Source organism: Salvia miltiorrhiza, chromosome 1 (genome assembly GCF_028751815.1).
Source record: "Salvia miltiorrhiza cultivar Shanhuang (shh) chromosome 1, IMPLAD_Smil_shh, whole genome shotgun sequence".
In the NCBI taxonomy this organism is placed as follows: Eukaryota; Viridiplantae; Streptophyta; class Magnoliopsida; order Lamiales; family Lamiaceae; genus Salvia; species Salvia miltiorrhiza.
This window is the reverse complement of record NC_080387.1, coordinates 26090562-26115727: the sequence shown is the minus strand read 5'-3', so window position 1 is coordinate 26115727 and position 25166 is coordinate 26090562. Positions and strand designations below refer to the sequence as shown.

General features: G+C 35.4%; 2 protein-coding genes across 8 annotated transcripts; one reads left to right on the top strand and one right to left on the bottom strand.

Moving 5' to 3' along the window:
- Positions 1 to 6131: 6131 nt before the first annotated feature.
- LOC131016946 (CBL-interacting serine/threonine-protein kinase 3-like) lies at positions 6132 to 12912 on the top strand. Of its 6 annotated transcripts, none has more exons than XM_057945801.1 (15): positions 6132 to 6287; positions 7685 to 7907; positions 8026 to 8088; positions 8447 to 8518; positions 8816 to 8923; positions 9037 to 9117; positions 10306 to 10359; positions 10436 to 10561; positions 10660 to 10749; positions 10951 to 11073; positions 11168 to 11275; positions 11772 to 11885; positions 12020 to 12076; positions 12179 to 12253; positions 12573 to 12912. In XM_057945801.1, the coding sequence occupies exons 2-15, from the start codon at positions 7737 to 7739 to the stop codon at positions 12645 to 12647; spliced, it is 1317 nt and encodes a 438-aa protein (XP_057801784.1). In that variant the 5' UTR covers positions 6132 to 6287; positions 7685 to 7736; the 3' UTR covers positions 12648 to 12912. The 6 variants fall into 6 exon arrangements, with proteins under 6 accessions (XP_057801784.1, XP_057801762.1, XP_057801778.1 ...); XM_057945779.1 differs by having other exon boundaries at positions 6152 to 6456; XM_057945795.1 differs by lacking the exon at positions 6132 to 6287 and adding an exon at positions 6294 to 6460.
- A 276-nt stretch (positions 12913 to 13188) lies between these two features.
- On the bottom strand, positions 13189 to 15192 carry LOC131016966 (probable serine/threonine-protein kinase PBL3). 2 transcript variants are annotated; one of them, XM_057945825.1, is made up of 4 exons: positions 14880 to 15192; positions 14197 to 14598; positions 13985 to 14121; positions 13189 to 13887 (listed from the first exon to the last, which is right to left on the bottom strand). In XM_057945825.1, the coding sequence occupies exons 1-4, from the start codon at positions 14938 to 14940 to the stop codon at positions 13393 to 13395; spliced, it is 1095 nt and encodes a 364-aa protein (XP_057801808.1). In that variant the 5' UTR covers positions 14941 to 15192; the 3' UTR covers positions 13189 to 13392. The 2 variants fall into 2 exon arrangements, with proteins under 2 accessions (XP_057801808.1, XP_057801801.1); XM_057945818.1 differs by having other exon boundaries at positions 14197 to 14610; positions 14880 to 15110.
- Positions 15193 to 25166: the final 9974 nt, after the last annotated feature.

Here is a 25166-nt window from a genome sequence, read left to right as displayed (position 1 = left end):
TAGATTAACATACTCAACTGAGTTATCAACTTATCTCTTGGTCTATTGATAATCTCAGCTCAAATGACATGTTTAATTGATCCTTCCAACTGAGTCATCAACTTACTTCTCAACTGAAACCCTAATACAAACTTGTATGAGGCTTGAAATTTTTCTCAATAATTTATATTTTTGTTGATATAAATTAAATTCATAAATCTAAATAAAATAACACATTTATGAAATAACGAGCAGAATAAATATCATAACATAAAGAAAAATACATTACCTATATAATTTAATTACTATTGCTTATTATTGTATTTATATATATGCATGCATGAATCGTATTTATGACACATTCATGTCGTATAATTTAATTAGTATATTAAATTATTTAATTAAAACTTTAATAAATTATTCCAATTCTTTTTGCTATAGTTAGATAATTAATACACCTTTCAACGGACAAAAAATTTATCATGATTTTTTTTTCCGATTCGACCACAAAAATATTATCACTTTCATTTATAATAATATATATGATACACACAAACTATTCTCACGTTTAAAGTGAGACATTTACTTTAATAACAATTCATTCAAATATTATTAATATTCGTGCAGCTTAGGATGAAATTTTTTTTGTCGACTGTGAATGAAAAAATAAAGAAATCTTTTTATATATATATATACACTTTGTCAAACTTCAAACAATGAAAGTATTGAGCTGGTTTTGGGTACAATTAGTTTTACCATACAATCGAGTTGCATCTTGACCTGCACCCTGACCCGAACCCGTATCCTGATCCGAACCGTGTACATGATATTATTCGGTTATACAAATGACACTGCCTGTAATTGACACTATTCGGTTATACAAATGACATTGCGTATAAATGCCACTGTGTATAATTGACACTATTCGATTATACAAATGACACTAACCATGTAAATGACACTGCCTATAATTGACAGTTTTCGGTTATACAAATGACACTATAACATTTTAAAATGTCATAGTGTCATTTGCATAACCGAGTAATATCATTTACAATGTTATAGTTGATGAGTAAACTCTCAACACATCAAGGTAAAAATATGAATGAGAAGAAGAATGAAGCTAAAACCCGAGTATCACACAGCAGAAGAGCGAGAATTTAACTTATATTAATTTTTCAGATAAAGATAGCGTACATTACAAAGTGACGATTCCTCTATTTATAAGGACAATTTACAAAAATGGGTAAAAATATAAAATCTTCTTTTCACTTCACGTACTCGGCGTGTGTTCTTAACTTCAAATCTTCACCTAGCATTTGTTCTGAGAGAACCCGTCATTGTCCTTCCACTCTTGGCCAGGACCAAGATCCTGGTCGAGAACTACCTTGGCCAGGACCACGATCCTGATTGAGAACTACCTTGGCCAGGACCAAGATCCTGGTCGAGAACTACCTTGGCCAGGACCAAGATCCTGATCGAGAACTTCCTTGGCCAGGACCAAGATCCTGGTCGAGAATTACCTTCTTCATAATTCCACTGTGGCAAGTAGGGTCTAATAATGTAGCTTCAATCGTGGCAAGGGAGGCTCCATTATGACAAAGAGAGAAAACCCCATTTTGTGAAGCTCATGCTCCACCATGGCAGGGATTCCACTGTGGCAAGTTTGTGTGACCCGGTCTTGACCCTTTCACCGTGGTAGGGGAATACTTCTTAGCTCCTCTTACTCCCTTTTTGGCATCCTGAAATCCTTTTTAACTTTAAACTTTAAATATTTATATTGAGTGATGAGATTGGTAGGCTGATGTAGGATTTACTCTTCATCAGCTACTCCCCCCTGGTTAACAATTTAAAATATTCGGAAGGATCATATTTTATTGTTTGCCCGAGAGCATGTTTTTGCAACCTTTACCGTGGTGTAGGGATTTTTAGACGTTCATAATTATTTATGGCAAGGCTAGAGAACTTTAGACGTCAATAGCCCCAGCCTGACATGGGAAGAGAACTCGTTACTTCCGTCCGTTTCGTCGTGGCAGGAAGAGAAAGAACCATATTTTGTCTTTCCATCGTGGCAGGGAGAAAGAGAGAACCTGATTTTTCCTTTCCACTGTGGCAAGAAGAAAGAGAGAAACTCCAAATAATCAGACGAAAAATGGAGCAGCACAACCACAACCAGTCGTGTTAGGAAGAAGCAAGAAGCATGGAGAAAGAATTTCGGTGCCCAACATTTCATTATGACAAGGAGGACGACTTCATCATGGCCAGAGAGATGATCTTGGTGCCTGGGATATTTTCGAATAAATTTTTGAAAGGGGACTCTAGCGTGGCAAGAAAGATCAAGCGTGGCAGGAAGATTTCAGCCTGACAGGAAAGAGAAGTCCGATTCTTTCATTCCATTGTCGAGGGGTGAAAAAAAATGTGGCCTTTTTTATTTTTATTTTTATTTTGAAAAATTGGATAGGATCTTTGCACCCTTAAATCATTGAGCATAATTCATCTATTTAATAATAATAATAATAACAACAACAACAACAACAACAACAACAACAACAACAACAACAACAACAACAACAACAACAACAACAACAACAACCTAGTATTGCATGCCTCTGCCCCTCTCTCTCTCTCTCTCTCTCTCTCTCTCTCTCTCTCTCTCTCTCTCTCTCTCTCTCTCCTGTATTTGGTTCCAGCCATAGTCGCTTATGGATCTAGCGACGGTGTCGTCTCTCGCTTCTCCCAAACCTTAGATCCCTTTCTATTGCATCCTCTCCCATCAATTTTCGGCGACCGCACGGCCGTCGGCGGCGCCGAGCTCAGTCACCCCTCCATTCTCTCCCCCGTCTCACTTTACATCCTCAGCCGAACAACAGCGGCAAAGCCGCCGTATCCTGGCCTCCCTCTATCTCTCGACTCTCTCTGCCCCATCTCTTCCATGCTCAAGCTCGGTCGGTGACAGCCAGAAGCTTCGCGCCACCACCGTCCGTCGCCGCCATCGGTCCCAAATTTTTTTCTCTATTTGTACCGAACGAACAATGACAGAGTCACTACTGTCCCGACGCCCTAACTCGACACTCACACGAAGCAGTAACAACAACACTGCATGTCTCATTCATATATTCTTAATTATCTGAAATTTTTATTCGTGAAACAAAATAAACAAAAGAAAAAAAATATGTAGATTAGGTTGGTGAAAAGTAAGTCTTATATGCTTTTGAGAAAAGTCTTATTTGATTTTATGAAAAATATTATTTATATTCAAACGAAAGTTTCATTACACAAATAAAAAAGTTCTAAAGTCTTATTTGTTCTTAATAAAAGTCTTATTTTGATTTTATGAAAAAGAAAATATTTTTTACATTCAAACAAATGTTTCGTTTACGAATACAAAGTCTTATTTGCGATTAAAAAACTCTTATTTACTTTAAGAAAAGTCGTATTTGCTCTTAAGAAAAGTCTTTATTTCATTTTATGAAAAACATTTTTTACATTCAAGCAAATCTCATTTACGAATAAAATTTTTTAAAGTCTTATTTGCTATTAAAAAAACTATTATTTATCGCTCATTGTCTTTATATCGCTCATTATTTTCTTTATCCTGAGACGAGAAAGAATAGGAATACCTCGAATTTCTAAACTTTTCTGAGGGACCATTCTAATTTTTGAATCGATTGAAAGCTTTTTTAAAGTTTTTGGTGAACAAGATGAAAGGTCCAATCAGGTCTTCTTGAATATCTGGTACAATGGCAAACTTTTGGTTTCCAGAGTTAGCAACAAAAGCAATGTTTTCTTTCTTCTAGACTTTTTCAGATCTCAAATTCATTTCAAACGTTCTCAAATTAGCCAATAAGTTCTTGAGTTCTTCCACTTTCATAGTTGAGATGTCTATCCCTTCATTAATGGTAGTGACTTTATAGTCAAATCTTTTTGGAAGAGATCGCACAACTTTGCGAACAAGTTTTTCTTCTAGCATCTTATCTCCCAACAAGAAACTTTCATTGGCTATGGCAAGTAGCTTCACGTGGAACTCACTGATGAAATTATTTCTTTCATATTTAATTCCTCGAATCTGGTTGTCAATTGTTGGCGTTGTCCCTTGACCTTTGAGTTCCTTTCATATGTGTTTTGAAGCACATCCCATATTTCTTTGGCAGTGGTACACATTGAGATGAGGGTGAACCCTCTATAGTAATAGCCGTCTGAATGGAATTAATTGCTTTTTTTTTCATATAAATTACATAAATAAATAAAGAAATTTAAAGACCGTGCGATAAAGGACTCGATCCCAGGACCTCAGGTCTTGGGCATTAATCTCCTACCGCTAGGCCCACACGCACACAATTAAGAGCCTTTTTTAATTATTAACATTTGAAGCAACTAACTCATAAGTTGTCAACTTGATTGTGGGTTTGTCTTTGTTGTCGGTATTTTTAGGAACAGTCCATCTGACTTCAATGTCAGTCCACACGTTCTCATCTATCGATCTGATAAAAGAATCAATGCGCATCTTCTAGTAGGCAAAGTTGGCGCCATCCAATAATGGTGGTCTAACAAAATATCCATATTCTCTGTGGGCAGCCATTAAGAACACATACTAAGCACGACAGAATCGGTAGGAAGGACTCAGGATCAACACTTATAACTTGGGTGTCATGCTTAATACCAATTGAAATTGTCACCTATCTAAACACAAAAAGTTTTGTAATAGATCATGTTAGTACGCATGATGATACCAGTATCACAGAATGTATCAAATTAAATAGTAAAAACAATACGCCAAGAATGGTTACCCAATTTGGTGGTAAAACACATACGTCTGAGGGGCCTCGCCCAGGGAAAATGATCCACTATCTGAAGTTAAGATACAGATGGACTTACACAATAAATCTCGATCTTACTAAGCCACTATATTTTCCCACAACCTCACCAGCGGTGGACAATTGGAAGGAAGACTATGTCTGACTCCCTAGCTAGACGTGAACTCAGTGCATTCATTGCCTAATTCCTCACAATGATTTCACCAATTGCTTAGTGAAACAAAGAAAATAGAATCACACGAACGAAACAATTTCTCTATAATACAATGAAAAGCAATTAAACAAGATCACACTCAAACTCAATGTATGATCTCACAGCACTACGAAAAATACTCTATGAACTCAAAAGATTATTAAAGAAACCGTCATAATTCGTTCTTCTCTTAGCTTTATATATATAGGTATTGCCTGCCAGAAACCCTAACTCGGTAAGAATTTCTTGTAGATAACTGAGAACGAGTCTATCCATAATCGTGATCAAATAATATTTCAATAACCAGGAGATACAGAATCATGCCTCGTATGGATAAAATTGAAATATATCTGCAGATAAATTTGCATACAGATAAGAAAACCATTATTCTTCTTCCAGCTAGTACATGTAATAATACTTATATTTGAAGCACTATTAAGTACAGAATTTACTATCATTATGCAGATAATGACAATCAAATAAAGAGTATAACGGCCTATACTCTAACATAAATTAATCGAAATAATTAACTTCTTTATTTTTGGTGTTCATGGAACCAAAAACTACTACTTTTCACTGCTGGGCATTACGTGAACGTAACATGCAATACTAGGTGTATGAGATTACATTATATTTTTAAGAAATAATTGTGACACACTCAATCTTATAAAACGCTAATGAAGTTGGAATTAAGTAAGTTTACCTCAAAAACGAACTTTTATTTAGATGAATTAAATTGTGGAACTGTAATGATCCAAATGCAGAAGCTGAATCGAAAAAAATGATTTTGAAGTGTAATGTACTCCCTCCGTCCACGAAATGAGTACTCATATTTCCATTTTCGTCCGTCCACGAAATGAGTACCCATTTCCCTTTTTGGTAAGTGTACCCCACACACCACTTTAATTAATACACTAAAAAAGGTGGGACCTCTATTCTATTCACACTATACTCAATACATTTCTTAAAACCCGTGCCGTCCACAAATGGGTACTCATTTCGTGGACGGAGGGAGTAATAAATTAGTGCAATGAATGGTCGATGAGGTGGATGTTGAAGGATGTCGGGGGCGTGGGCCCTCGCCCCATCCCACCGCGTAAAACACGTGTAACAGACTCCCTACACATACAAATTCTTCGATATTAATTTAATATTGTATTATTGTCCGCATCATTATTGCGATCCCAATTCTTTGCTGCAAACAAACATTACTATCACTCCTTACTTCTCCGAAGCTTCCGATAAATTGTTCGCTTCGCAACTGTTAAAATTGTGTTACTGGATTAAAACTAGCGGGCCTGGTGAATCTTCACTCTCTTCTTAACTTGCTAAATTTCTATTTTGGGTTTTGCGGTGTGCTGAATTTTAAATCTTCAAAGACTCATTTGGACTGCAAGAGCTGCTACTGTTTTTCGTGATTGAGCATATTAATTTGATCTTCACGCCAATCTCATTTTAAGTCTCCTACATGTATGTATGTACGTATATACTTGGTTTGAAGTGATTACTTGCGGGATTTAGGAGTTTTGCTCTGGGATTTGGTTACTTGATCAAATTTTGCTCTAGTTGTCTTCTTCTTCTTCTTCTTCAAGTGCTGTCTGGTTCGAAGAATTTGTAGATTTGGTTGATGTTGTGATTCTTGAAAAGTGGGCAAGAGGTTTCTTCAGTAGTATTGGGATTTGGTTGGTAAAGTCGAATGCTTTTATCCTAATTTATATTTAGGGTGACCATTAAGTTGAGATTAGGAATATTTTACAGTAGATGCTGGTTTTGTGCTTGTGATCTCTTACTGGATTCTCTCTCTCTCTCTCTCTCTCTCTCATGATTAGAGTTATTAGAATTATTCTTAATTTTTTACTTTTTGGATGCTTGTGGCCGTGATTTTTAAATCCATATGAAGTTTCTTATTTTACTTTTCTTGACCACGTTGTTAAGTTCAGCCAATAATTAAATAAATTAATAGAGTCATTTTTTTTTTGATGAAATTACATTATAAATAATACAAACCACACACACACCCCACCTAGTGGTTATTGTGGCCGAGAGTATTCGAACCTGTGACCTCTTGGACAACAGGCAACCACCCCAACCACTAGGCCATCCCAAGGGGACAATTAATAGAGTCATTGATTAGTTACGTAGTGGTTCATAAAATAATCCTTAAATCTCCTGTTATAATTAGGATTCATTGTTTCAATAATATGCTAATTGAGACAATCATCCCCAGCCTATTATCAGTTATCAGAATTTTGTTGCATTTGAATTGATCTGTTTCTGTGGCTGCCAATTCATGGGGTAAGAACACCCCCCCCCCCCCCCCAAAAAAAAAAAAAAAAAAAAAAAAGAATTCTATCTTCTTCTACATCCTCATTTTAATTTGGTGCTGCTGTTGCGCTGTTAATTCTTAATGTCTGGTTGTAATGAAGCGTTGTCTCATCTTATGATGTTAGATGGTTCGCAGATGATAGCAATGATAAATCTTTTCAGTTCCTAACTGTAGGTGTATGTCTTATTCATATAAATGTGTCATCCATGTATCATAGAAACTGTGGTCTCCAATTAAGAAAGTTCAGTTCCCCAGCCTCTAAATCAAGAAAAGCGAGAGCTTTGTATATTTTAAGCTTTCCTTTGAAAGGTTGGAAAGTGTAGTTCTTTAGTATTTGGAATCCCTGAAGATTGCTATACTGCTTCTATGCAGGAAATTGACTAGGACTTCTAGTAAAATCAACCCATCAGATACTCAGTCGCAAATGAATCAACCCAAAATCAAACGTAGAATCGGGAAGTATGAGGTTGGAAGGACTATTGGTGAGGGAACATTTGCAAAAGTTAAATTTGCCAGAAATTCTGAGACTGGAGAAGCTGTGGCCCTCAAGATTCTTGACAAGGATGCCGTCCTAAAGCACAAAATGGCTGAACAGGTTACTTCTTATTTTATACCATTATAAGTTGTGTTATTTTACCTTGTATATCTGATTCACCTTGTAGTCATGTTTCTCTATGGACTGATCTAACTTATCTCCTGCAAAAATTTGTCAGATTAAGCGGGAGATAGCAACAATGAAATTGATCAAACATCCCAATGTTGTTACCATATACGAGGTACCTCTCTCTCTCTCTCTCTCTCTCTCGTCCAAACTTTGTTTCTGGTATATGCTTGTTTGGCTGTAGAAGTTTTCTGGGAGGCTCTGTTCTGAGTTTGATTAAAGATGCATTTCTATCCATGTATATCCACAAAGTCAGTTAGTTTGTTCAGTCCAACAATATGCTTAATCTTTTTTCTTTTTTTTAAGGGAACAATATGCTTAATCTTATTCTGCCAAAAGATAGTATCTGCAACTGCAAGAAATCTGTCCGATTAATTTTAGCTGTGCTTACAACTCCTCAGTTGCTTGATTGTCACTAGCGGCTTTCAATTACTGGAAGTTTTGTCAGCATTTACTAATCATTTCTTCTTCAGGTGATGGCCAGCAAGACCAAGATATTTATTGTTTTGGAGTTTGTCACCGGGGGAGAGCTCTTTGACAAAATTGTAAGATGAGAAATTCCTCAGCACATATTAAAGCACAAGATTTAAGAAATTGACAATGTAATCAATATAATGTTTCAATTCATACAAAGCAAGCCCATATCAAATTAATACAATATAAAGCTTGAACATTTTCCACATGCACCATGTGCGAATCAAACCTTGAGGTCCTAGAACCTACATTCTGTCATTTTCCTGCTAATATCTCATAACATAACTATCATGTTTTAGCTGTAAAGTGTACTAGAAGTTACTGCTTGTCGAATGTGTGGTCTGAATTTGAGATATGTGACCATGAAGGTAAATCATGGAAGGATGCGAGAAGAAGAAGCCAGAAGATATTTTCAGCAACTTATTAATGCTGTTGATTATTGCCATAGTAGGGGGGTTTTTCACAGAGATCTGAAGGTATTTGATTTGCTTTAAACTTTCCCATCGAATTTACCTTATTATTCTGTCTTGCATCTTAACTGCTGCAGCCAGAAAACTATTATGCTTATCTTGCGTCTTAACTGCTGCAGCCAGAAAACTTACTGCTGGATGCTGCTGGAAACCTTAAAGTTTCTGATTTTGGATTAAGTGCTTTGTCTCAGCAAGTCAGGGTATATCTCGTTCTAATTAAAGAATCTTGCACCTGTTCAAATATCATGCTTTACTTTGTTTACATGTTTCATTGAATCTATTTATAAATTTGTAAATGATTTTTCTCAAACCGTCTAGTTATATTATGTTATATAGACCATTCTCAACAAAAACTTTGTTTTATGTATTTTTAGAATTGACACATAAAAACGCCTTAAATTATAGTTCCACTGTTATGAATGTTATACAGAAACAAATAATGTTTGGGTACCAGCAGTCTCTGGTTTTTGGCAATCCAATACTCTTTTGTGGTCTCTTTCAAATGTCATGTGATAAAGTACAGCATATTAGATCTTTCCTTAAAAAAATGTAGATTTTTATTTTCATTTTCTTATCTAGGTTCTTGATATTTTTGGTACAATGTTAATAATCATCAGTGACTTTACAGAAGATGTTTACAGGTACCGTGCTTGGTTCAGATTCAAACAATGTGTGTGTGTGTGTAGGGTTGAGTTATAGTGATAACACCCCTTAGATAAGAATTAAGGACCAAATTCAACCACTAATTGTATTAGATTGGATGGAGATGATTAATCATGGAAAATAAATTCAGAGTAATTTACAATACCTTAACTTTGCATGAGGTAGTCGACAACGAAGCGCAACTCAGTTGGTAAGATGCTTCTCCTCCAATAAATAGGTCAGGGGTTTGAGTTACCAGAGGTGGGGAATGAAGAACCATTATTGATCCTCTTTTAAATAAAAGGAGAGAGAGAAAAAAATAAAAAAAAAACTTGCACAAGGTAATCAATTTGTACGCACATGAATACATATTACTTGCATAAGTTAAGTAGTTGGTATGAATAAGGTGTTTGCCGGTTATTGCATGAGGGATTGATGATTGCGGTAGTCATTTACATGCACATGAATATATTATACTTGCATATGCTAAGTAGTTGTATGTTTGCCTGTTATGCTAAATTTCTTGTGTGATTGATTAGAAATTTGCAAAAATCATGATTCAGTTATTAATTGTAACTGATGGATTGAATGGAGTAAGGGTGATTATTAGTACTTCGTTCTCATTATAGATGTAGTTCTCATTTGATTCTATGCTTAAACTCTATTCATTAGTTACCTGTCAGTTTGCATTATTAATTAAATCAGTTAGTGTGATAAAATAAAAACTGTAAATATTACTTTGGCAGGGCGATGGTTTGCTGCATACTACTTGTGGAACACCAAACTATGTTGCTCCTGAGGTATGGTTACTAAATGTGCACTTCTTTTTCTTCTTTTTCTTCTAGGATCTGATAGATGTGATTATAATCTGGTTAGGTCCTTAATGATCGAGGCTACAATGGAGCAACTGCGGACTTGTGGTCGTGTGGAGTCATACTCTTTGTATTGCTTGCAGGTTACTTGCCTTTTGATGATTCTAATCTTATCAACCTATATAAAAAAGTGAGCACTTGAGATTTCCTTAGTGCAGTGTTAAACAGAAATTTCATCTATAATGCTTCTCTTGATTCAGTTCTCAACTTCTATTGTATTACTTCCAGATATGTTCAGCTGAATTCACCTGTCCTCCTTGGATTTCCTTTGGTGCCATGAAATTGATAGCTCAGATCCTGGAGCCAGATCCGGAGAAAGTAAGACTGATAAACTGATGAGATACTCATTCTTAGATGTTTAATGTTTGTAACCTATGTTATTTTTTTCTTAATTTGTACCACCCTTCTGTTGTGATGTTTTTGTCAAGAAGACCCCTACATTTATTTGTTTTATTTGAGAAAAAAAAATGTACACTTTTTGTTTGTAGATAAAGCTCTATAACTTTTGCATTTGTGCAGCGTATTACAATTCCCGATATTTTGGAGGATGAGTGGTTTAAGAAGGATTACAAACCGTCAGCCTTTGATGAGAAAGAAGATGCAAATTTGGATGACGTTGAAGCTGTATTTAAGGATTCTGAGGTATTTCTTGCAAGCTCATGGAATTATTGGTTTCTGCAAACCCATATGCCAAAATATATAGTTCGGAAATGTCTCATAAATTTCTTGCGTGCAGGAATATCACGTAACTGAGAAAAGGGAGGTGCAGCCAGCTGCCATGAATGCCTTTGAGTTGATTTCCATGTCAAAAGGTCTGGATCTTGGGAATCTATTTGATGAACAGGTATGAGTTGTTTCATCTCTTCGTTTGCCAAGAATTATAATTATAGAAGCAAACAATAGAATTCCATTGCAGTGGAAACTTACTAGCCAATTGATCAAAAAGCAAAGGTCTAAGAAAGCCCAGATGGAGCATTAGATGTAAATAGTTTCTATAACTTCAGAAACAATATCAACATATTTAAGTAAAATGTGAAGTGTGTACAGATCTTTAGCTAAGAGCTAGATGGATAGCAAAACATCATCAGTTGTTAAAAAAAAAAACACTTTTTAACAAGTATAACAATCTATTAACTTAGCTTTATTTTTTTTTAAATCTAAAATTCACGAGCGAGTGGCTAATGCCAGATGTTACTGCTGGAAAATGAATGTTCATGACCTCATCATTCTTTCGGTAGTGATAGTCTCATAGAAGTAATTGTGGATGTTCAAGCTCTTATCACACTGAAACTATTTTCTTACCTCTCATGTATTTTTGCTTTCCCTGGCACTGGTTGCAGGGATTCAAGAGAGAAACGAGGTTCACATCTAAATCCTCGGCAAAGGATATAATTAGTAAAATCGAAGAAGCCGCAAAACCTCTAGGTTTTGATGTCCAGAAAAAGAATTACAAGGTAATATTAAGTTCAAAGCGCCAATTACTTCAGCTGTATGTCCGAACGCATAATGTAATGAAGCTGGATTTGTTCTACACCATATGATCACACTTTGATCTTCATGGTAATGATACTTTTCTTTTCTGTCTCAGATGAGGCTTGAAAACTCAAAAGCTGGAAGAAAAGGCAACCTCAATATCGCCACAGAGGTATATATATAATATGATGAAAATGGTGACTCTTGAACCAATTGTTTGACAGATTTTTGTAAATGTACGCAATAGTTAATTTGCACTGTGTCCTTTCATCAGGTTTTTCAAGTGGCCCCTTCTTTGCACATGGTTGAGGTTAGAAAAGCAAAGGGAGATACTTTGGAATTCCACAAGGTATTCTACTTCTTTGGAAGTCTTTTTGTCTAAAAATCTTTCTATTAGCTTATTATATTATGCAATAGATACATGAATGTGGCTTTTGCTGTCAGCAACATCCCAATTCCTGAAATGTGGCGATATTTAGTGTGTATACATTGCTTTACATACTTGTATGCATTGTCATCTTCTTTATATACACGCACGTGTTTTACATGTAAAAGAGGTAGAGCCATTAACTGTTATTGGTACGATAGGCTTAGTTATCATCGAGTTGGTGGAATTTAAGAGATAAATCAGGCGCATGCACTCATTTCTTCGGTATTTCCATGTGCAGTTCTATAAAAACCTCTCCACCTGCTTAGAGGACGTGGTATGGAAATCCGAAGACGATGTGTCACAAAGAAAGTAGCAGTGTTGATCTGACGAAAAGAAGCTGCAATAGTCTCTTATAAAATGTATTCGTGATGTTTCGTCATTCTTGATTTTCTCTCATCGGACGTTTCCTGTGCGGTGAGGTATTTGAACGGAAGTGGTGTTGGTGTTTGGTGTTGGTGTTGTCTCATGATATAAATATGAGACATTTACGGTGAGATGTGGCTTCTTCATGTGTTGCTTAGGCAAATGCAATCTCAACTGTATATTAGGACCTCTCCTTATATAATGAAAATCCCCCCCCCCAAAAAAAGACCGTCTATTTCTGCAGATTTCATTTTGGAAATAATTGCAATTCAACTCTTCTCATTTCGTTAGAGATTTAGTTATTCATATAACGTCAAAATTCAAAATTAATTCAAGGTTTTTGAAGTTCATTGTCTCGATGTTGGAATTACAACAATAAGTTAATAACTATCAAATTTGTGCAAGGAAATAGAAAGATCGAATTTGTAGCAAATCAAAATATTGGGACGTTATTCAAAGATTTTTAAAAAATGGTTTGCATCCAAAGTAGATAATTTAAATTGTAATGATCTATTTCATTTCGTATGTAGTAACAAGAGGTACACAACATAAAAGAGGCAGATCTTCCTCGCTGTATTTACACCATCACCTGTATCCCCCAATATATTTCCAAATACACCAACAAAAATTGCATCTCCCAACATATTTCCAAATACATCAACATAAATACATCTCCTACTCTAACCTCGACAGCCTCATTGTCTATGAGGACTCAGCTTGTGATTCACAGCTCGATGTGAGATTCTGGGAGCAGCTGTGGACGTCTGCACGTCGTCGAGGGCGGCCAAGACCTCCGTCATGGCCGGCCGATTCTTAGGATCGTTGTCGAGGCAGCGCAAGGCGATGGCTGCAGCCGCCTGCGCCCCCTTCTTAGAGTACTGCCCTCCGAGCCTGGAGTCCATGATCCTCAACACTTTCCTGCTGTCCGTGAGGAATGGCTTCGTCCAGTCCACCAACGTCTCCTCGGCTCCCCCCGCGTTCTCGTCTCCGGACGCCCGTTTCCCCGATAGCAGCTCCAGCAGGACAACTCCGAAGCTGTACACATCGCTCTTGGGAGTCAAGTGGCCCGTTGCTACGTACTCTGGTGCAGCATATCCCCTCGTGCCCACCACCCGGGTCGAGACGTGAGTCCTATCACCCTTGGGGCCCTCCCTCGCCAGCCCGAAATCCGATAACTTGGCATTGAACTCCTGCACAAGTAGAAGGAAGCAACACCATTACATTAGCTGATCATACAGAGCAGAGCAGAGCAGAGAGCATGCACAAGACAAGGCGATGAAGGCGCACCGAATCAAGAAGCACGTTGGCCGCCTTGAGGTCGCGATAGATGACATTGGCGTCGAGGCTGTGCAAGAAGGCCAAGCCCCTCGCCACGTCCATGGCGATGCGCATCCTCGTGGGCCACGGCATCAGCTGCACTCCCTCTGCACAGAGTAGAGTTAGTGATTAGCTATTATGCAAGTGCAAGAAGCTAGATTCTTGATGTTGAACACACTCACTTCTAAACAAATGATTCTCCAAGCTGCCTTTTGGCATGTATTCATAGACGAGGAGCTTCTTCTCCGACTCGGAGCAATAGCCTATCAACTTGACAAGATTCTGATGGTGCAGCAGCCCCAAATAATTGACTTCCGCAAGCCATTCTCTGTGGCCTTGAACGCTCTCGGCCTTGAGCTTCTTGACGGCGACAACGAGGCCGGTGCCGGGGCGGCAGGGGGCGAAGCTCTGCTCGTCTATCCATCCTTTGAAGACGTAACCGAAGCCCCCCTCGCCGAGGAGGCTGTCGGACCGGAAGTTGCGAGTCGCATTCTTCAGATCGCTGAATGTGAAGGATTTCAGGTCGCTCTTCTCACTCAACAACGTGCTGCATAACTCATTCTTCCCCTCGGCATTTGCATTGCCTGTCACAACACCTTCACTTCAAATACTAATCAAACATACTCTAATTCAAAAAAATTAAATAGTTTATCACCAATTCTTCAAACGTAAAGAGTAATCAACAGTTTATTATTATGATCATGATGATGATCAACTCAATCTCACCATCAAAAACAGAAACTCTCGCTCTCAATATTAATTCATCAGATTGCCAAACACCTCCAATCCCAAGATTGTGTGACCAAAAAAGGAAAACACACAATCTGTTACAGAAGAAATGGATATTCAATTCATTGATTCATACCTGAGAATTGACCAGAAGAAGCATGGGCAAGTTTAGCAGATTTTCCGAGGCACAGCCCCATTGCAAGTGTGCTTGAATTATGGGAAATGAAGATGGAGGTTTGAAGTTTGAAGAACCCATCCTCCTCCCTTAACCCCCAAGGAGAGAGGGGGGGTGGGGGTGGGGTGGGGTTGTTATTTAGTCAAGGGTGAAGAAAATCTACTTTGAAAATGATGACATTGACTGACATGTAGATTATTTGTCTTTGCATTGTATGGTCCCAATGTATGCTAAATGTGGACAAACTTTTTATTATTAATGCAACTTACATTATTTGACTGCAATCTTTTGCTTGGAATTCATATTTTCAATACATTTGACCAATCTATTATCTATTCACAACTATACACTTCCCACTATTATTTAACTCTCTCATTTTTTTTGTTACATTTAAGGTGAAATTGTCTTTTAATTGTGGTAGGACTTATTACAACTCTACTCTATAGTATATATGGCTCTGATTTGATGGATTCAATTGTATTTGAACCAACTTTCAATTTATCTACTCTACTTGTCCCATTCTAATATGATCGTTTTCTTTTTTGGGACGTTTCATTATAATAGGTTCGTTTTCTATTTTGAACGAAAAAAAATGTATTTAATTGATATGAACTAAATACCACATTCCTCCTAAAAGTAAATTTCTTAATCCGCATGTCCAAAAAAAGTTAGCCTATTAAAATGGAACGGAATGAGTATTTGACTCGTCATTTTATCACATTCAACATCTTCATTTATACAAATTTTTCTTTACTATGCGCTCTTATAATTTTACTCATATTTATTTTTCACTTTTTGTTGCATCAACATTCAATTTAATCTATTTGACTAGTAATTTTATCGGGCTGGACAACTTCAAATATACTAATTAAATCAAATACGAGTATATATACGACTTTGATTCATCAATCATCATAAATGTAATTTATCAAATTCAACATGTGCATATACTGATTATTATAATTACTGAAGCGGTGACCGCGCGTTTGTGACAAAGAGGTTGCTTGTTCGGATTTTGTTTTCTTTCTCCTTTTAATTTTTAAATTCCCTTTGTAAAAGGGATGTTTCTATTTTTAGAGCACGTCAATATTGACCTCTTTTTTTTGAGGCCTCATCTTTATTTAAATGTTGGTATGACTTTTCATCGCTTTAATGATTTAGTAATTAACAGCTGACTAATCCTTTGTTTTCGGGTAAAATATAGGTTAACAAAAGTAGTGCGTACTTCGAATTCGAATGGATTCATTTTTTATGTGGCAAAATTTTGTGTATTTCAAGGTATGAAGCATCCTAACTAATTAAATTTAATTGGAATTTGTTAATTTTTAATTAAGTTTTATTAGTTTCTAATTAGATTTATAAAATTCAATTATGATTTATTAATCACTAATTAGCATTAATAAACTATAATTATATATTTTTTAATTCAATTAAAAAAATATTAACCAATTTCATTAGGTTTAATTAAAAATAAATAAATGACAAGGGATGGAGCTCGGAATGCAGATGCACCCAAGCCAAGACCATCCGTTTTTATATTCGGGTAATCGGGTTTATCCTTTTGGCCATTGAATTGTCTACTCAAACTTTTCATATTGATATTTTATTAGTACTACAAAATACAAATGGATATATATTATTGGGTAAAATCAGAATTGATATGTCAAACACATAACCAATTGGATTTTGATTATAACATGTTGACTAAAAAAATTCCAACAGGTGGTCTTGAGTATACCGGGATGTACCGTACACTCGGATTGACTCGTATTCAAATCCTGACCCGTATTCTAATTCAAATTTGTATCATGACTCAAATCGTGTAAATGACACTATTCGATTATACAAATGACACTGCATGTGATTGACATTATTATGTTATATAAATGACATTGTGTATAAATGATACTATTTAGAAATATAAATGATACTATAAAATTGTAAATGACACTATAGTATTTTAAATAACACTATAAGATTGAAAATTACACTGTACCCACGGTTCGGTTTTCGGTTCGAACCGAAACCGAACCGTCAGTTCACAGTTCCAAAAAATAACACTATAAGATTGAAAATAACACTATATTGGCCCTCACGGTTTCGGTTCGAACCGTAAACCAGCGGTTCGATTCCGGTTCCGAACCGTCGGTTCCCAGTTCGAACCATGGAACCGTTATTTATTTAATTTTTATTTTATATTTTATATTTTAAAGTGTTAGTTTAAAATTTATAATATGTACACAATGTTGAACTATTTATTTAGAATGTAAATGGTTGACATTTAGTATGAATTAGATGTGATAATGAGAGTTCACCATTTTATTTAAAATGTAAAGGGTTGGAGTTTACTATAAATTCGATGTGGGAATAGAATTTGAGATAGACAAAAGTAAAAAAACATAAAGAATGCACATGAAATTATGATTTTTCAATACACATGTTTCCCACATCGAATTTTTACTAAACTTCAACCATTTACTACCTAAATAAAAGAGTTAATCCTCATTTCTCATTCTCACATCTAATTCATCTAAATTTCAACCATGTATAACCTAAATAAATGGTTTAACATTGTTTAAATTTCATACAACACTTCAAAATTTAGTAAAAAAAAATTGGACGGTTCCACGGTTCAGAACCGTGAATCGTCAGTTTGGGAATATTGGAACCGAAACCAAACCATGTAGCCACGGTTACAGTTTCGGTTCAGAACCGTTGACCACAGTTCCGGTTCCGAAACCGTTGACCACGGTCCGGTTCGACATTTCGGTTCCCGGTTTCAGTTTTTTTGGGCATCTCTATGTAACATTTTAAAATATTACAGTGTCATTTATATAATTGAAAAATGTCAATTATAAGCAGTATCATTTATATAACTGAATAGTGTCGTTTACACAATTTGAATCAGAATACAGATTTAAATTAACATATGAGTCAGAATTTAAGTACGGGTCAACCCGAGTGTACGGTACACTCGAATGTACGTGAGATTTTGTCAAATTCGAATACGATTAATTGAACTCAAAATCGTTTTTCAATAACCACTTTTGAAGTTTTATCATTTAGGTTGACAGTTTCTAATTCAACCATGAAATAAGGAAGCTTCCAACAGTTTTTCGTTTTGGCACATTTCTTTCTTCACTTTATACAAATTGATTAACCTCATACATATATTCTTACATATGTGATAGGAGCCCCACATTTATTTTAAGAGTAGTGCTAAATGTCCATAATTATAACTGTTATAACGGATTAGGTTAATATTTTATATTTGTTATAATTATATATTTAATTATTTTTAATTAGGGATATTTGCCGTAAAATACATAAACTTTTATTAAATTCTGATTTTTCTCATGACCTTTAAAATTTGAAAAAAAATACACTACCTTTCGATTTTTTCTGATTTTTCCCATGAGTATGAAATATCCCTAAATACAAGCTGATTTTAGGACTTTTGACTTAGATTTATTGATAACTAAGTCGATGCATCGGCTTTATTATGCCACCTTTATTATCCGTCACGCTTAGGTATCAAAAAATCTAAGTCAAAAGTTCTAAAATCAGCTTTTAATTATTTGGAAGTATTTCATACCCGTGGAAAAAATTAGAAAAAATCGAAAAGTGGTGTATTTTTTTTCAAATTTTAAAAGTTATGGCAAATATCCCTTTTAATTATTGATTTATTATCTTACAATGTTACCCCCTACATATTTTCTCTTTCCTAAATAATTAAAGATTATTTTCTTATAAATATTAAACTAATTATACTATGTTTGATTAAGAGTAAAATTTTGAAGCAGCCAAAATGAAGCATAAAACACAATTTATGGCCACACATTGAAAAAATATAAAATTTGGCCATTTTTATTGATTTGGACGTTTTTACCCTTAATGAGGCGAACCGGGTGGGTGAAGGGTTGTATACTGAAAGCAAGTCTTTATGCTTGTATACATTGGTTCCTTTGTTAACTGTGTTTCTTCTAGGGCTGGTAAACCGGTCAGTTCGGTTTTAACCGAACCGGTTTACCGGTTAAGGGCCATTTCCCTAACCGATAACCGAACCGATTATTGGACCGGTTAACCGGCCAAACCGATTAATCCATGAATTTCTCAATTTGTCCGAATGTAACCGGTTAATTCGGTTAATCGGTTAACCGAATTAACCGGATTTTTTTAAAAAAAAATCAAATTTGTAGAATGTGTGCAATAGGATTTGAACTTTTGACCTTTGAAAGAAGGAATAAGGTCTTATCCACTGTAGGGGGTGAATCCAACAATCACGGAAGCGACGTCAGTAACGTCTGGATCGATGGGCACTAGCAACCTGAAACCACTAGCAACGTTAGAGCCCTCCGAAGAGCACCGGTGGGGGTGTCGATGGAAGGGCCTCCGACGCTCAAGTCAGTAAACTGATAGAAATAGTAAGCGTAAATAACGTAACGAAATAAATAAAATAGTAGTAATAAGTGATGTATCCGGGAAATCGGAATATCCCGGAAGTTGAATGAAAGCTAATGAGCAGTGTGGAATAAGGGACGACGGACGTCCGGGCTAGCGGGGCGATCGGATCCCTAGAGTGTTGTGAGCGTGGAGGCGGAACAGAAGAGCGGAGAGAGCACCAGATTGAGAGATTGTGAGTATAAGATTGAATGTCAATGACGGCGTCCCCCCAGGTGTTAATGAAGTAGTATTTATAGGTTATGGACCTGCAAGGAGGCGACTAGGGCTAGGGTTTGTTGGAATGTTCTTTGAAACCCTAGCGGTTCCGATTTTTTAGGAAACGATCTTCCGCGACTTTCGTTTGACCTAGTCACCCATGTTTGACTAGGTTTTCGTAAGCTTATAATCCAGTTTGTATACTTTCGTGTTGAGATATTTACTATGGCGCTGCTGCTAAAGCAGAGGGATCGCGCCACTGCAGGAGTAGAGAGATCATGCCGCTGCCAAAGCAGAGGGATCGCGCCTCTGCCAGAGCAGAGGAATCATGCCGCTGCGAAAGCAGAGGGATCGCGCCTCTGCCAGAGCAGAGGGATCGTGTCGCTGCCAAAGCAGAGGGATCCCGCCTCTGCCAGAGCAGAGGGATCATATCGCTGCCAAAGCAGAGGGATCGCGCCTCTGCCAGAGCAGAGGGATCATGTCGCTGCCAGAGCAGAGGGATCATTTCGTTGATTCCTCTGGCGAGGATTTCGCTGACTCCTCTGGCGAGGACTTCGCTGACCTCTGGTCAGTCGGATTTTATCCACTACATCCACTGCACCAATTCATAACTTATGATAATTTAGAACAAATTTTTTTTATAGATACTTGAAATATTAATGTATTATTTAAATTAAAATATTAAAATATAAATTAATTAATTTAATATAAAATAAACCGGTTAATCGGTTTAACCGGTTAACCGACCGGTTAAACCGATTAACCGATTAGTGATGAACACACTAACCGATAACCGAACCGAACCGGTAAAAACCGGTTATCGGTTAACCGAAAACCGGTTTTTCCGGTTCGGTTACGGTTAAAACCGATTAACCGGAACCGTTTTACCACCCCTAGTTTCTTCTATCTGAAATATTGTTATTGCATAATCCTAGTATAGTCCAATTTATCTCATACTATAGATTATATGGTGTGTTGTAGATCACAGAAGATCATATAATTGGAAAAAGTTGAGATATAAATTGAGTTCACAATCGAGGCAACTATGGACGAGTTGTTGGTTTAGATTGTAGCATAAATGGATAAATAGTTTGTCTTGTCTAGTACCTTCGTGTATTGAACAAGATCACAATGAGATGAATTTTTATATTCTGACTAATTAAGAATCAAGATCTCGGCGACTTAAATAGTCTTAACCTTAGTTGGATTAATCGGTGTAAGTAATACGTTGACTATTGCTTTGATTTATCATGGGTGAGAGTTCTCTTGAAACTCAATATACTCGATACTTTGGGTGATAGCAATTATTATTTGACATGCGATTATATCACAATAAGGATCTGTGTCCTGCTAATAACACGATGATAATATTCTCTTGAGGAAGTTAATAAGTTTATCGTATTAAACCCTGCAGGTGGAATTAGTTCCGATATGATAATAAGTTTAAGTGGTAGCACTCAAGATGTCGTTTATAATTAAACGACTAATTAATTAATTAATTGATCGTCAGAGGAATTAATTAATTAATTAATGGATATTGGATATCTTAAACACGGGGATTAATTAAGTCTAATGCTAGCCCTGACTCACCTAAAGAGTAAAGAGGTAAATCACTATTAATTTTCTAGTGTAATAAATTAATACTTGTGTCTCGATTTTATTCTGGGCTGAATAAGAAAATCGAGCACTGGGAAGCCAAACTTTATTCAAGCTAGTAGATCCCTGCTTGGCCCAATAAAGGTTTAACTCCTTAAGTAAGCGTCCCATCTCCTCTCTTAAGCTTTTGGGCTTGGTTTGTTTTAATTATATTTTGGGCTTATTATTTACGTATGTCTAATACCTAGAATAAATAATAAGAGACAACCCTAAATCTAATTAATTAATCACACACGTGAGATCAGAATTGAGAGTGAGTAGACGCCAACTTTGCTGGAGGAGACTTCAAGATCGTTGCCACTCAACGTGAAGTTTCACCGTGGGAACAAGTTGGAAGATCAACACTGGAGTCTGTCATCGCCGGATTTGCAAGTAAGTTTCGATCTCTTGAATAGGCACTTGTGATTTTTGTATGTACTCGTTTGGCATCCGGAATGGGTCACGGGCACATGGATCATATGTCAAATTATGGTTCCTTCAGTAAGATCAGGCACGCAGGTCGCGTGTCGGGTCGGGTTAGGCACTTATGGCACTATTAGTGCCATAATAGTGTCATAAGTGTCATACGTGCAACAGAAACAATGGTAATAGAATCAAGAAACCCTAAATCGAACATCTAAACCCTAAATGGAACATCTAAACCTTACGGGAAATTGTTTAAAATGGTTCTTTTGGCACTTATGGTACTAATAGTGCCATAAGTGTCAACGGAAATTCAAAATAAAACCAAGTAATAAAATGATGCGTATGGCACTTATGACACTATTAGTGCCATAAGTGTCATACGCGCAACGGGCGCTGACTTTTTCCCGCGAGCGCGCAACTCATCCATAAGCTTCCAGCGGTCGCGCAATCACCCCAGCGGCCGAGTAAAAAGGGCAAATTAGGCATACCACCTAATTAATGGCCTTATTTTGATGTTTTAAGATTATGGGCCAAAAATTGATTTTCAATCTTCATTATGGTCATTTGACTACATTGTTTCTTTGATTAATTAATTATTACCTAATATGCATTGATATATTTTTGGATATATTAACTTAACTTTATTTAAATTAGACATCGCCCTAGTAAATTTGAGGGCGAAGCTGCTACAAAGTACAAACTCCAAGAAACATTTCAACTAAAATAACCATCCTAAGTTAGAAGATACAGAGACGTCCCAAAAAATTTCTATACACCCCCTAATTAGTGGAAAATTTTTATGTCACTCCAAACAGGCTTCATACCTTCACCCTAATAATTCCTTTTGACTTTTTTTCATATTTATCAATGTAATGATATTTAATAATTTTGGTGTGCATTTTGTGATTGTTTCAATATAACTATGTCGTGTCTTTCCTTATAAAATAGTTGTCTCATAATTTTAATCTCATAAAATACTGTGTCTTATCTTCACTAGTATAGAATATTATATATTTCAATATACATGTGGAACGAAGAATAATTGATAATTAAGGAAGAAATGATAAATCTAAAATAAGTTAGGCGCATGTACTCATAAACATTCTTCATTTTTTATTTTTTATTTTGAGGAAGGGGGAGCGGTGGAGTTTGATCCGTGACCTCACTATTCATAAACAGGAGTTCGCACCGCTTGGTGTCATCTTAGGGACCATAAATATTCTTCATATAATGTTAAAGTTATTAATTATAGCTTCATATAATTTCCTTTATTTTAATTAGAATTAGATAAATTTATTAGTAGCCAAGGAAGAAGTTGCATTTTCCTTTTTGGAGAATTATTATACCAGTGCAATACACATCCCATTTGATAAATTATGTCCTAGAAAATTAGGTAAAAAGAATACTTTGTAAAAATAGCTAGACAATAAAAATAAAAAAAAAATTATGATTTCCGTTACCTTTTACTTTTTATATTTATTTTTGAGGTGGTCTCCTATACACCCGGGTTGTACCCGACTCGGATCCTGACCCATTTTTTCTTGAAATAACGCTAATACTAACACTAATACGATCTTAGAATAACACTAACATTATTTTATATCAAAATAACACTAACACTTGATATTCGGATATGATAGTCCAATTAAATCGGATTCGGATCAGGATCCGGGTCGGGTACAACTCGGATGTACCGTACACCTGGGTGTACGCAAGTGTTTATTTTTTCGTATTTTGGCTTTAATTATTAAATTATCAGTTATCGCCATCCACTTGGCTCTCACAAGTCACAATGGGATTTAAGGTTCACTAACCTTAAAGTTAATTGATTTGAAAACCACTTAATCTGTAAGGAATGAAAATTAATAAAAATTGCAGCTTTATCATTTTACTAGTATGACCATTCGTGCGATGCACGGCGAAATTGAAATTAAACGATATTTTTAAATAAATAAATAAAAATAATAAATAGAAATAAAATATAATAAATGCAAAATATGATTTAAAAATCAAATACTAATTACTCAATAAAATTCTGAATTTAAAAACATAATTTTCAGTTATGTATAAAGTGTAATGATAATTATAGTTATTAAATTATTTGATAATAAAAATTAATATACACATTATTATTATAGAATATTTCACATAATAATAAATAAATATTTTCATATGCAAACATAAATAAAAAGTTGTAAAATTTTAACAAAGAAAATAAAATATTTTAAAATTTTAATAACTTATTCGTTGTAAATTTATTTTTGGATACTTTTATACCATAATAAAGATCTTCTGACGAACTTAATCTTAATAATGCACATTGAATATTTTTTTACAAATTAAATTTAACATTGTTTAAAAAAAATTAAATTATTAAAGAAAAAAAAGTAAAAAAAATTTATTGGAGAAGAGAGAGAAAAAAAAAGGAGGGACAAAATGGAGGGAAAAAAAACTCATCTTTTATACTCCGTCCGTCCCAACTTTTAGCATCCAGTTGAGAGTGACACGGATTTTAATAAAGTGATTAGGTGTGTTATGAGTGGAATAAGGGTCTCACATTTTATGTGAGTGTTAAAATAATTCAAGTGGAGTAAGGGCTCCGCCTACTTTTACTAACAATATAAATGGAGACCAAATGTGGGACGATCAGAAAATCAAAGTTGGATACTAAAAATTGGGACGGAGAGAGTATATTATATAGATTTTTTTAAAACCTATTTCTTCTTTTCTCTCTCATCTCTCCCCAGTCTCTTATAATTTTTAAAATATTATCCTTAATTAATCTTGTAATTGCAAAAATGCCATTAAAATGGAGGGGGAAAATTGTGTTTTATATTATATGTAAATATAAGTTCTTGTCATGATCTTTAATTTGATGTGTATATTAAATATTTTATTATTAATTAAAGTATACAAATTTTAGAAAAGAAGAAGAAATGAAAATAACAAAAAAAAATGGAAAAAAGTAACTTTTTTAAGAATGAAAAAATATATTGTTAATGCAAAAGATATAATTAGAGTTGGGGCGGGGGCGGAGCAAAATACAAAGATATAATTAGATGGGGGGGGGGACGTAGACGTCGTATACTCGTATAGGCATTGAGTTCGCCGAAAATATAGGAATCAAGAATTTGAAAAAAAACTGTTTGTTTTTTTTTTTAATTTGATTAGTTTTTAAATTTTGGCGGTAAAATGCAGCCGTTAAACTGCTATTTTATATAATACATATTTTATTTTTTTGAAGCGCAGCTTTATCATTAATAAGGAAGTTATCCGCAGCCGTACGTCATCATTAAATAATGGAGGTAAATTTGATAACTTTTCCATCTTTGGACTAAGTCACAACGACTTTAATTTCGTGATGCATATAAGTTATAGTTATATTTCTGAAAATGACGCCTCTTAACTAAAGAAAATTTTAATCAATATACAATGCGCTGTCATTGAAAAGAGTATAGAAAATAGGGTATTTTGGCTTAATTCAGTGGATCTAAATGAGAATTAAAATGAATATGACTATATGCCGTA